This window comes from Pyrus communis, chromosome 3 (assembly GCF_041283825.1).
Source record: "Pyrus communis isolate YQ-2024b chromosome 3, ASM4128382v1, whole genome shotgun sequence".
NCBI lineage: Eukaryota > Viridiplantae > Streptophyta > Magnoliopsida > Rosales > Rosaceae > Pyrus > Pyrus communis.
Window position 1 is genome coordinate 12454900 of NC_142567.1, and position 14442 is coordinate 12469341.

Below are 14442 nucleotides of genomic sequence, written 5' to 3' on the forward strand. Positions count from 1 at the left end.
TCAATTCCTCACTAGTTATGCACTCAATTTTCACTCAGATTTTTTGACTACACTCCCTACACTAGTTATATGTGAGAAGATTGATGTAAACATGACAGACTAGTACTCACATATGTTATAACAAAGAACGCAATTTCTGGAGTAATTAAACGTGTTTAGATATGATCTCATGAATGGACTGCTACTACTTAGATGCGAGAACCAGTGACACCATATTCTCATACCAAATTCAAACTCCACAAATTGACACACATAACACTCAAGATAGAAGTTAAGGGTTGTAATGGGGCTTGGGGTGTTGGTTAACAAGGAAAGGATAGGGAAAACAAACGTTCTTCAAGCAATAGTAAGCAAAGCAATGAAATTGAGACTTAGAATTCACTTAGATTGCAGAAATTAACTTTAAAACACAAGGGAAAGATTTAGACAACTCCTTAGGGCCGAATTCATTGTTTTGGACCCTTACTTCAACAAACAATACTTTGGAACTCTTTTTCTCAACTTTTCAACTTTTTCTTCATTTTTTTTTTCTTTTTCCACGTTTTTTTTTTTTTTTTTTTTTTTTTTTTTTTTTTTCCGTGCCTATAGCACACAATTCCTCATGAAAAACACTTCCCCCACACTTGTTTTCTGCCAACATAAATCAAAAGGACTTCAATTTGAATCATGCTTTGCTATGCTTCAAGAACAAGAGTATGGATAGTCCTAATCTAGGCTAGGTGAGGAACACATGAGTTAACAAATAATGAAGGCTAACAAGGCTCAATGGGGTTAAAAACCTACAAAACATAAGGACATAGGGCACACGGCTTTTTGGCTAAGGTGGTGGTCACTACACAACTTCATCTTGAATGTGTGTTATGCAAATCAATAACATGCTTTGAATGAAATGGGCATGAGTTCTAGCATTTGGAACTAAATGATGAAACGCCTTCTAAGTAGCAACCAAGCAACGAATAATGAGATCATGCAACGACTTTAGAAAACAAAGAATGCACAGATTTTAACTCTCCAAATAAATGTTTAGGCTCAAGTCTCACAGGGATGTAGCGTTAGTTTGAGTTCATTCCTTCAAGCATGTTACAAAAACTGATTTTTATCATTTGTGATTACATGTGCATTCGTAAATTATAACTACAACCAAGCATAAACCAAAGAGTATATCAAACGTCCATCCATGTTTGTAACGTTCTTTAACCATCATGCAATTAAAAACCAAATCCTCATCATTGCGTTGGAAGGTGACCTACGACACAAACAAACACACAAAAACAACTCTTTTTGGGTTTTTCAAAACAATTTTTCAAATTTTTATGGTATTTTCGGATTTTTAAGTCAACACACACTAAAACACTCTAAAATAGCTTAAAAACACATAAAAACAGTGGGAAACAAGTTTAGACATGTTAGGTGGTAATACCCTACGAATTTCATGCAAAACTATCTCAAAACAGAATGTTACCCCCCCCCCCCCCACACTTAAACTAAACATTGTCCTCAATGTTTTAGACACAAATAAACACATTACACATAACATAAAGTAAGCAACAAAGGAAAGGGTTTAGGGACGCAAATCTGAGTGTGGAGCGCTTTCTAGGTCTTCCTTTGTTGAATGCATGGGTTGCCTCCTAAGTAGCGCTTGCTTTTACGTCGTACAGCCGAACGAAGACCTCATTCACTCCTTACTAGGGCCCACGGCTTCCAAGGGTATGTCATCCACGGCATGCTCCACAAAGGTGTCATAATAGGGCTTCAAACGATGCCCGTTCACCTTGAATTCATGTCCCGTTTTCAAGCTTTGGATTTGGACTGCACCATGAACAAAAACATTAGTAATAACAAATGGTCCAATCCACTTAGAACGTAACTTACCGGGAAACAAACGTAATCGGGAATTGAACAATAACACTTTCTGCCCAATTGAGAATGATTTCCCACGGATCATGTTGTCATGGAAAGCTTTGGTCTTTTGCTTGTAAATGCTTGCATTATCATACGCCTCGTGCCTTATCTCATCAAGCTCATTTAATTGCCATCTTCTTTGACTTCCCGCTTCATCGAGGTTCATGTTAAACTTCTTGATGGCCCAAAGTGCTTTGTGCTCCAATTCAACGGGAAGATGGCACGCCTTGCCATAGACAAGTCGAAAGGGGGACATCCCAATGGGGGTTTTGTACGCCGTACGATACGCCCAAAGTGCATCATCTAACCGTAAGCTCCAATCCTTCCTTGTTGGCCCAACGGTCTTCTCAAGTATTTGCTTGATCTCTCGGTTGGAAACCTCGGCTTGGCCATTCGTTTGAGGATGGTAAGGTGTAGAAACCTTATGGGTGACATGGTATTTCCTCAATAACGCTTCAATGGTCCGATTGCAAAAGTGTGACCCTCCATCACTAATGATCACTCGTGGCATTCCAAACCTTGCAAAAATGTTAGTTCTAATAAAATCTGCAACCACCTTAGAATCATTAGTCCGGGTGGCCTTGGCTTCCACCCATTTTGACACATAATCAACCGCAAGCAAAATATACATGAAACCATACGCTGAAGGGAAGGGACCCATAAAATCAATACCCCAAACATCAAAAATTTCAACATTTAGGATAGAAACCTGCGGCATTTGGTCCTTTGCACTAATGCCACCCATTCTTTGGCATTTATCACATGTTAAGCAAAACGTTCTAGCATCCTTAAAAATACTAGGCCAATAAAATCCACATTGTAACACTTTGAGGGCCGTGCGTTGTGTGCCAAAGTGCCCTCCACATGCATATGTATGACAAAAACTCAAAATTGAATGACATTCAGAATCATGCACACAACGACGTATAATCTGATCGGGACAAAATTTCCATAAGTATGGATCATCCCACACATAAAACCGTGCATCATGCCTAAGTTTGTCACGTAGGTGCCTATTGAACTCACTTGGAATACGTTTGGACACCAAAAAATTAACTATATCAGCATACCACGGTGTACTAACCTTTATGGACAGCAATTGTTCATCGGGGAATATCTCTGCAATGGGTAGGGACTCCTCATTATGCACCATGCGGCTTAGGTGGTCAGCCACCACATTCTCCACGCCCTTCTTATCTCGAATCTCAATGTCAAACTCTTGTAGAAGCAACAGCCATCGAATTAGTCTAGGCTTGGCCTCTTTTTTTGTGAGCAAATACTTGAGAGCTGCATGATCAGTAAAAATAATAACTTTAGTCCCAAGTAAGTATGACCGAAACTTATCTAATGCAAATACCACAGCAAGTAATTCTTTTTCAGTTGTTGAGTAATTTAATTGAGCATCATTTAATGTTCTAGAAGCATAATAAATAACATGAGGTTGTTTGTCCTTCCGCTGCCCCAAAACAGCACCAATCGCATAGTCCGAAGCATCGCACATCAACTCGAATGGAAAGCTCCAATCTGGAGGTGTGATAATGGGAGCCGAAGTGAGAGCCTCCTTGAGGTGCTTGAATGCCGTGGAGCATGCATCATCAAACTCAAACGCCACCTCTTTTTGCAGCAATCGGCATAGTGGCTGTGCAATCTTCGAGAAATCCTTTATGAACCGCCTATAAAAACCTGCGTGACCAAGAAACGAACGAACCTCTCTAACCGAAGTTGGAGCGGGTAAGTGACGAACAAGGTCTACCTTAGATTTATCTACTTCAATGCCTTTTTCAGAAATAATATGTCCTAAAACAATACCTTGTTTAACCATGAAGTGACATTTTTCCCAATTAAGCACAAGATTTGTTTCAACACAACGGTTCAAAATCAAACTAAGATTACTCAAACAACCATCAAATGAATTACCAAACACACTGAAATCATCCATAAAAACCTCAATAATTTTCTCAACATAATCTGAAAATATGCTCATCATGCATCTTTGAAATGTAGCAGGTGCATTACATAAACCAAATGGCATGCGACGATAAGCAAATGTACCAAAGGGGCATGTAAAAGTGGTCTTTTCTTGATCATCCGGGGCAATAACAATTTGATTATAACCAGAGTATCCATCAAGAAAACAATAAAATGAATGACCCGCTAACCTTTCCAACATTTGATCTAGGAACGGCAATGGGAAGTGGTCCTTCCTCGTGGTGGCGTTTATCTTCCTATAATCAGTGCATACGCGCCAACCGGTTTGGACTCGAGTGGGCACTAACTCATTCTCTGCGTTCTCCACAACCGTCACTCCAGATTTCTTCGGCACGCATTGGATCGGTGAAACCCACTTACTATCCGAGATAGGATAGATAACTCCACAATCTAACAGCTTGATTATCTCCTTCTTCACAACTTCCATCATCAGAGGGTTAAGACGGCGTTGAGCCTCTCTAGTTGGTTTGGCCCCCTCCTCAAGAAATATATGATACATGCATGTGGCGGGACTAATACCTTTGATATCGGCCAATGTCCAACCTAGGGCAGATTTGAATTCCTTCAAAACACGCACTAGTTTCTCCTCTTCTTGTGCCGTGAGTGATGAAGAAATGATGGCCGGTAATGTCTCCTTTTCCCCCAAGAAAATGTACTTCAAATGGCCCGGTAATGGTTTGAGATCAAGGGTAGGTGCCTGAACTATAGATGGAAGCAATTTGTTAGTCGAAATGGGAATGGACTCACGGTTAGTATACTTACCATCAAGCTTAGGTGAGGACTCAAGGGCAGCCACAACTTCAAGTAATTCCTCACTAGGGAGCACGGCATGGGATGACTCTTGTATGCCGTGGGCATGCATGCAATCTGCCCCCTTTGTTTTGAGTTCCATGCCTCGTGTAATGACTTTTTCAAGCGCATCGTCATTCAAATCTTCCATATATCCCTGCGCCAAAGAGTCAATTACATCAATGGAGAAACATGAGTGATCCTCACTAGGATACTTAATAGAATCCGAAAGACTAAAATTAACAACTTCCCCATCGAATTCCATGGACAAAGTTCCACTATACACGTCAATCTTCGTCCGGGCCGTCTTCATGAATGGCCTTCCAAGTAGAATGGGCAGCGAAGGAGCATGGTCCGATTCATCCATTTCGAGGACATTGAAATCCGCCGGGAAGACCAAATGATTAACCTGCACAAGAACATCTTCCAAAACTCCCTTTGGATAGGCGTTAGATCTATCGGCCAATTGTATTATTACCCCATCATTTTTCAATGCTCCTAAGTTCATAGATGCATAAATGGAATATGGCATAACATTTATAGAAGCACCTAAATCAAGCATGGCAGATTCAAATCTAGTATTCCCAATGACACAAGGAATGTTAAAGCTACCTGGATCCTTGCATTTGGGAGGTAGTTTGCGTTGCAAGATGGCGGACACATTTTCACCTACCTTTACCACTTCCTTAGTCGACATCCTCTTCCTAGTGGTACACAACTCCTTCAAGAACTTAGCATACCTCGGAACTTGCTTGATTGCATCTAACAAAGGTATGTTAACTTGAACTTTCCTAAAGGTTTCAAGGATATCCTTTTCTACCTCTTCTTTCTTCGTTTGCATGAACCTACTAGGAAAAGGCACATTTGAAGGGAAAACATTAGTATGAACCGAATTTGACACATTCTTACCTTTGTGGGACAAATTGGGCAGATTTGGGACCATAGGGACTTGCGGCAAAGGTGGAATCACCTTTGCCGTGGGCAACCTTGTTTCCTCCTCTTCCATTTGCAAAATTTCATCCTCGTTATGACCTATTTTTGATGTAGGACCTGCCCCAACTTCCTTACCACTTCTTAGGGTGATTGCTTTGGCTGATTCGAAACCTCCCTTCGGATTTGGAATGGTGGAACTAGGGAGTTGTCCGGGATCTCGAAACTTACCTACAAACTCGGCAATCTGCCCAATTTGTTTCTCAAGTTGATCCACCCTCTTATCTTGGTTTTGCATAGCCTTCGCTTGATCTTCCTGCCCATTAGACAACTTAGTTAGTATCTTAAGGAGTGCATCATTGTCAAGAGACGTACCTGAGGCACTTGGGCCGGATTGGGCTTGATTTTGGGGTGGGCCGTAGGTTTTGGGAAAGAACCCCGGGGGTTGTTGCCTAAAGCCTCCTTAGTTCTGAGGTTGCTGGGAATCCCTCCACTTGAAATTTGGGTGGTCTCGCCACCCCGGATTATACGTGTTGGAGTATGGATCATGTCTTGACTGATTTTGGCTTTGAAACCCAATGGCATTCGCACTCTCCCATCCGCCATTCTCGATGAGTTGAGGACACTTTTCGGAGGCATGTCCTTGGATAGAACATACGCCACATACCACCGGTCCTTGCATTTTCATTCCCTCGGCCATCTGTGACACAATGGAAGTAAGATTAGCTAACTGTGAATGAAAATCAGGTGCGGAACTTACCTCATGAACTTGTTGTCGTGGGGGTCCTCTTTGGCCTACTCCTTCATACTGTTGAGCGTTCAATGCTCGGTTAGCGATCAAGACATTGGCATCCCTGGGCGTCTTGTCCACCAACGCTCCACCCGTCGAAGCATCAAGCATTTGACATTCTAGAGGTAGGAGACCCTCGTAGAAATATTGCAAGAGCAACTCCTCCTTCATCTGATGCTGTGGACAAGAAGCAACAAGTGATTTAAATCGTTCATAATACGTAGGAAAAGACTCACCTTCTTCTTGCTGGATTCCGCTTATCTTTTTGCGTAGGAGGATGATGCGAGAAGTTGGAAAGAACTTCTCCAAGTACGCTCTCTTCATACTCTCCCAAGAAGTGACAGTGCCGGGAGCTAACTCATATAACCAATCATTGGCTTTATCCATCAAAGAGAATGGAAAAGCCTTCATCTTCAAGATATTTCCGTCAACAATGACGGGAGTCATACTAGAGCAAACTACTTCAAATTCTTTCAAATGTTTGTTAGGATCTTCCATGGACAAGCCATGGTATTTAGGAATATGATGAAGCAAACTTGACTTTAATTCAAACTCATCCGTCTTACCTTGGGTAGCCATGGGGTATTGAATGCACAAAGGTGCGGCATTATCCAAACCTGAAGCGGAAAGCTCCTTGAGTGTACGGTTGTCCACCGCCATGCCTTGGACTTCTTCAAATATCCCTGCCGTGGCTTCCTCCTCCTCTTCTTGTATGTTTTCTTCAAGGTCAGATTCAGAATTTGGTGGATGGTGTTCTTGCTTGTTTCTAGCTCTTCTCAACTTCCTCTCAAAATCGTCGTCAAAATCCAAGATGTTCGCACGAATCGGTTGAGAGCTTCTAGTCATACATTAGTACCTAAGAAACAAGAAACAAAATTAGGTCAGAAACTTAAACAAAGTCAGAAACAAAGTAAAATAAAAGAAACAAAAACAATCCAAGGGATTAGCAAAATTGCTAATCCCCGGCAACGGCGCCAAAAATTTGATGCGAACTAATTAAGCACTCAAATTAAAACCCTCTTGTGACAATTGTAGTAAAGATGCAAGTAGGGATCGTTCTAGACCGGGGATTAGGAGGGATTGCTAAACACTTGGAAACTGACTTAAAAACTCAAAAACAAGGTTTAAAACACTAAACTCGACTCAAAGAATGCAAAACTAAAAGTTAAAACACTTAAACAAACCTAAAACCCAAAACAGCAACTAGAAGACTCAAAACTGCCTAAAAACCACTTTCTGGGCAGTTTTGAGCACCTACACTAATTTGGACGAAATTGGGTGAAAACTTGAATCAAAATACTTAGAAACATAAATCAAAACACTTTCTAACTAATCTAAGACTTCAAATTAAAAGGGGATTTGTTTTGGACGAAAATTTAACATAAAACAGAAACTTTAAACTAAACAGATTGTAGAATGTTTTTGGATAAAAAGGATGGATAAAAGGCTAGTTAGGAGGTTCTTCTCCACACATGTCACACTTGCAAACAAAATGATTTTCAGTTGTTCTTCCAATAAATTATAAATACTCAACGCCCCAGATTAACCGTGAATTGCACTAATTAACCCTCAGTTTTTCCACAAGTTATTAAGTTGGATGATTGCATACGACAACTCAAAACATTCCCTACAAGTTCCCTACATGAATTGCATAATAGAGATACAAGCAAGAATCATTAAGTTCTATGAAAAACATAAGCATTGACGAAGCATTCGTTACTATGAATTGCATGAAACTTATGCTAAGAATTCATTCAACGCGATCGTTTTCAAGCGACCTTCACTACTTGTGATTATAAGATTGTAACTATTAGGTGAAACTCCCTCATAATCTAGCATCATATCCATGCATGAAAACTAAGCGTGCACTCTCAATCAACATACACAAATAAGTTATCAATCAAATAGATGAACGAATTGAATCCACAACTTATGAAATAACAACTGAATGTAATCAAATCATATTGCAAGCATGTACATGGTTTCGAATTCCCCCCTAACCAAGGAGGTTTAGTTCCTCATACTCACAACACAAAGAATATCAAAATTAAACATGGAATTCAACGGAAAGACAACACCTAAAACGTTCCAGCAATCCTCAATAGAATGGCATGAACGTCCCAAGCTTTTTCTCCTCCTCTTGTCTGCGGCACAAGAACTAGGATAGGTTCTAGGGGTTATTTAGATGGATGAGTAGGTAAGGAATGATATGGTAGTGTTTAGGGGACATGGGGGTTGCGGCAAAGTGTGAAAATATGGCAGATTGGTGGTGGAAGGCTGCGGCAAAGGGGGCTGAATATATTTTGACGAATTTCTGATTTTGTGGAGAGGGTTATATCTGCGGCAAGGTGGTAAAACATATATATATAGGCAGCCAAACCCTAAAGAAATCAGGTTAGACAAATGGGCTAGGGTTTGGGTGCGGCAAGGGTTTGGAAATCCACCAGAAAATAGGGTTTCTAGAACATTAGGTGCGGCATGGGCTTAGGGTAGATGGATTAGGGTTTAACTTGGCAGAAATTAAATGATTAGGCCCTAGGGTGCGGCTGATTAAGTGGGCTTGGATTAGGGTTTAGGTCATCTAAAAGCCCAAAGCCAAGAATAGAAACTCACGAAAATGGAAACCTCCAAGAATAGAAACTTCCAACTTTAGAAACTTTGGTTGCCAATTCCGACTTCTTTGCTCTTCACTTTCATTTCTTCATTTCTTAAGCTCCTTTGACCTTCAACCTCGTCCATTCCTCGTGCTCCATTTGCATACACCACATTCCAGCTCAGTTTTGCTCCAAAAGCTCCAAATTGCATCATTTCATGTAATATGTCCTTTAAACCTGAAAACACATGAAAGTAGCTTAAAAGACTACTTTAACGAAGAAAACATAACAAAAATACATAAGAACTAGCTAACTAAGGCGCATAAATATGCTCCTATCAGCCTACTCCTTCGTATTGTTGAGCGTTCAACGCTCGGTTAGCAATCAACACCTTGGCATCCCTGGGTGTCTTGTCCACCAATGCTCCACCCGCCGAGGCATCGAGCATTTGACGTTCGATAGGTAGAAGCCCCTCGTAGAAGTATTGTAGAAGCAACTCCTCCTTCATCTGATGCTGTGGACAAGAAGCAACAAGTGATTTAAATCGTTCATAATACGTAGGGAAAGACTCACCTTCTTCTTGCTGTATTCCACTTATCCTTTTTCGTAAAAGGATGATTCGAGAAGTTAGGAAAAACTTCTCCAGAAAAGCCCTCTTCATGCTCTCCCATGATGTGACGGTTCCGGGAGCTAAGTCGTACAACCAATCCTTGGCTTTGTCCATCAAAGAAAATGGGAAAGCCTTCATCTTCAATATGCTTCCGTCGACGTTGACGGGAGTCATGCTTGAACACACCACCTCAAATTCCTTCAAGTGCTTGTTCGGATCCTCCATGGACAACCCATGGTACTTCGGAATATGGTGGAGCAAACTGGACTTCAACTCGAACTCGTCGGTCTTCCCTTCGGCAGGTGGGAGATATTGGATACACAAGGGTGCGGCATTATCCAATCCCGAGGCCGAAAGCTCCTTGAGTGTCCGGGTGTCTACGGCTATGGCTTGTGGTTCTTCAAATAGCCTTGCCGTGGGTTCCTCAAATACACCTGTCGTGGCCTCTTCTTCTTCAAGGTCAGATTCCGGACGTTGTGGACTTGGTTCGTGTGGCTTCCTCTTCCGTCTCAAAGTCCTCTCAAAATCGCTGTCAAAATTCGAGATATGCTCACGAATCGGTTGAGAACTTCGAGTCATGCACTAGTACCTAAAACAAGGAAAACAAAACAAGGTCAGAATTCTTAACAAAAACTAAATTAAACAGAAAGTAACAATCCAAGGGATTAGCAAAGTTGCTAATCACCAGCAACGGCGCCAAAAATTTGATGCGAACTAATTAAGCACACAAATTAAAACCCTCTTTTGACAATTGTAGTAAAGATGCAAGTAGGGATCGTTCTAGACCGGGGATTAGGAGGGATTACTAAATCACTTGGAAACTGACTCAAAAACGTAAAACAAACGTTAAAAACACTAAACTAGACTCAAAGAATGCAAAACTAAACAATAAAACACTAAAACAAATCAAAAGACTCAAAGAATACAAAACACTTATAAACACAAACTAAGACACTTTCTAACTAAATTAGACACTAAAGTAAAGGGGGATTGAGGGTTTGACGAAATTAAACTAAATGCACAGATTGTAATTTAAAGACAGAATGTAAATATGAATGTGATGAAGATATGGATGAATGCTAGCTAGAAGGTTCTTCTCCACACATGTTACACTTGCATACAAGATGATTTTCAGTTGGTCTTTCGATCAATTATGAAACTCAACACCCCGGGTTAATTAGGTCCGCTTAAATTAACCGTCAAGTTTTCCTTAAGTTAATGAATTGGATGGGTTAGCGCAATGCAATTCAAAACATTCTCCAAAAGTCCTTTACGTGAAAAGCACAATAAAGATACAATCAAAGATCATTAAGCATCATGAAAACTATAAGTGTTGACGAGGCATTCGTTACTATGATGAGCATGAAACTAGTGCCAAGAATTCATTTAACGCGATTGTTTATAAGCAACCTCCACTACTTGTGAATATAAGTTCATAACTATTAGGTGAAACTCACTTATATTCTAGCATCATATTCATGCATGAAAATTAAGCGTGCACTCTCAATCAACATACATAAATAAGTTATCGATCAAGCAGTTAAACAAATTGAATTCACCATTCATGAAATTCCAACCAAAAGTAATCAATTCATATTGCAAGCATAAACATGGTTTCGAATCACCCCCTAGCTAAATAGGGGTTTAGCCTCTCATGTTCACAAAAAGAGAAATACAATTGAATTTAAACATAAAGCACAAAGGATTGATTACACCTAGAACGCACAACGAATCCACTTGAATTTCTACGCATTGAAGCTCCTCTTTCCTCTTCTCCTTGCTGCGGCAGAGAGTGTTTAGGGAATTGCTGGATAGTTTTCTGGGTTAGGGATGGATTTAGGGAGGTTGGGTGGTGCGGCAAGGTTGGTAGATGGTGTGTGAATGTGTGGAAGGTGGCTGGGAAGGTGGAGATAGCTGCGGCAGTGATGGGGGAAGGCTGGAATTGGTTGCGGCTGATGGTTTTTGGGTGATGGAATGCACGGGTTTTTGGGAGAGAATTGGATAGAATGGGTGATGGTGGCTGCGTGAAACAATATGTGTATGAATGGAATGAAATTAGGGTGAATATGCTACGGCTTAGGGTCAAAATTAGGTTTAATCATCCTGGAATGCACGGTAAAGGTGAATAATATTATATGGTGGCTGCGGCCAGATTTTTTATTTTATTAGGGTCAATGGTAAATGGGGGGGGGGGGGAGCCACGGACGTTTAAGTTTAGGAAAGTTTACCAAAACGGGAAACTTAGGGTTAACTTTCCTACTTCAAGTAGGAAACCTTGTTTGAGTAGGATTCCTCGTTTTGGTAAGAATTCATCGTTGGAGTAGGAATTCGTCGTTTCTTCAAATCTTCAACTCATTCATTCCTCTTTCGCTCCAAAAGACTCCAATTTGCATCTTCTTGCACACTTTGGCCTTATAATCTGAAAATACACAAAAGTAGCCTTAAACACTAAAATAGCTAAGTAAACACAACATAAATGCACGAGAACAAGCTAATTAAGTCGCATGAATATGCTCCTATCAGTCAACCGCCAAATATGGTATTATTTTGGACAGTGAAGGCAAAGAAGTCGGCAAAGATGCTGACAATACATTGTGTTTAAAAGAGCTCAGTTTGCCCGATGAATAATTTCATTGAGCATGTACATTATGTTTGATTTATTTTTTTTGTTATATTACTTGCAGTCTTGCCCAATGAAATGGTCGTCGGGCAAACAATTTTTTAGCTTTTATTTCTACAAATATACCGTTAACTAACGAACAAATTTTCGTCAAGCAAGTTATATTCGTCGGGCCAAGTTGGTCAACGCACTTCGCTCAACAAAACTAATTGTTAGTAGTTTCGTTGATGGATTTTAATTTTTTGTTGAGCAAACTTTTTGCATAGCGAGCTTTGCCTGAGGAAAACTTATTTGGCCTGATGAAATCCTTTTGTCTGGAAAGGGTTTTTTTATTTTTTTATGTAGTGGTATAAGAGACTAAAAGTTACATGAGATAAGGGTCGGATCATGTGGAAGATGACTTTTCGTCGATATCTCTTTCTCCTTGTTGTTTATCCCTTGCCCTGATTATCTTTCGAAAACTAAATGTCTTTAAATAAACTATTTCTTGTAGGGGTTATTTATGTATGTTGATTTATGACTAATAAATGCTAGTCATAAATCAAGTAGATGTCATTTCACATACTTGCTATCCAAATTGATTTACTTGGAGTGTTTGATTGATTTACTTCTTTGATATTATGAGTGTTATGATGAGAATTTGTTTACTATTATGCTAGTATTATATTTATGTAGTTTTTGACTATATAAGTGATTTAAAAATGGAGGTTAGCATGTGCAAAGGATTTTGACAAGATAAACTTGATCCACTCACACCATGTTTTGTTGACCCCTCAGGACATAGCGAGAACAAGAAAATTTCTAGGAGTGACGAGTGGGCTTGGCAGTGAGGCTTCCACCTACAGACTTGGGTGATGAATCCTTTACTGCATTTTTATCTAGTTTGTAATAATTGCATGATCATACTTCTGATTATGCATGACACTGCACTATGTTGTGTAAACTAGTTTATGAACTATTGTCTGAACATTGTAGAGTAATACTCAACGACCGTCTTAAAATTCTGGATTCTCATGTGTGCCCACTTATAACGGGTTCTTGGGAGAATCACCATTTTCTAGTGATTATATATGTTTCTCAATGAATTCTAGAAAGCTAGTGGGTCTTCAACTGTTAGATACTTGCTCTTCAATCCTTCATGGATGTGGCGGTGAATAAAGATTATGGCTTTCACCTGATCTTAGGAGGATGTAGTGCTTCCCTCCTTGATGGTGTCTCCAAGATTTCCTGCCTCTAGATGGATCTTGGCATCCACAACCTAGGTAAGGTAGTTTTTCCTAGTGATATTAAGGGCAACAAAATCAAGCTTTGACAAGTTCACCATTTTCCCTTTTTGAAAGAAAAATGAGATGTGTAAGAACTCGTAATAATATAAATTCTTAAGGAATGTAATGTTAGAACTTCTGGTTCTTACAAAATTTTCATTTTGAATTTCAGGCCAAAATGATAAACACTCGAAACTTTAGGCTTGAGATTTACATAATTTAGACATTAAATAAAAAATTATTAGGTAGTTAGTAATACTCTAGTACATAGACACTGCCATTAGTATTGTGCACTACTACTAGAAAGAAAGAAAATTAATGAGGAAGTCGATTCTACTACACCACTCTCATTAAGATAATATAGTGTAGAATAGGCGATTATACCGCACAATTTAAGTAAAACTAAATATGCAATGCAGGATGAGCGACTATACCACACCATCTAAAATTGTAGTAAAATTAAATATTTAGTTCAAGATGGGCAATTATACCAAACCATCTAAAATTGCAGTGCATAATTAGTATTAAGGAGCTACGCCAAATAAGAAATAAAAAATATAAGTAATTATTAAATTGAGGACTAGGAAAATGCATGGTGCTAGCAGCTCTTGGTGAGGAAACACAAGGCAAGTGAGGCAGATAAGGAAGATGAACAATAATATCGTATGGGAAACATTTTTTGGCAAAGGAAGTCAAAACTAGTTAGGGTTAAAGCGCTGTGCTGTAAATGTGTTATAAATAGGTAAAAGTGATAGATATAACATTTGCTAGAAATAGAAGTGGAACAAGTGCATGTATCACACTGTTTATTTTCGTAGTTGTATCATACAAAAGATACAGGTAAAGAGAGGGGAAGAAAATTGGGATTGTTACTTTTACTCTTGAACTTGTGTGTTGTTTAATCATACAATGCATGCTCTTTATATAAAGCCATTTAATTTAAGTGCAGAAGT

General features: G+C 39.6%; 1 protein-coding gene across 1 annotated transcript; it reads right to left on the bottom strand.

Annotated features, from left to right (window-relative positions):
- Positions 1–5783: 5783 nt before the first annotated feature.
- On the bottom strand, positions 5784–7246 carry LOC148697957 (uncharacterized). The gene has a single exon (XM_088690243.1). It carries the CDS (start codon positions 7244–7246, stop codon positions 6074–6076), a length of 1173 nt encoding a protein of 390 aa, XP_088546369.1. The 3' UTR covers positions 5784–6073.
- Positions 7247–14442: the final 7196 nt, after the last annotated feature.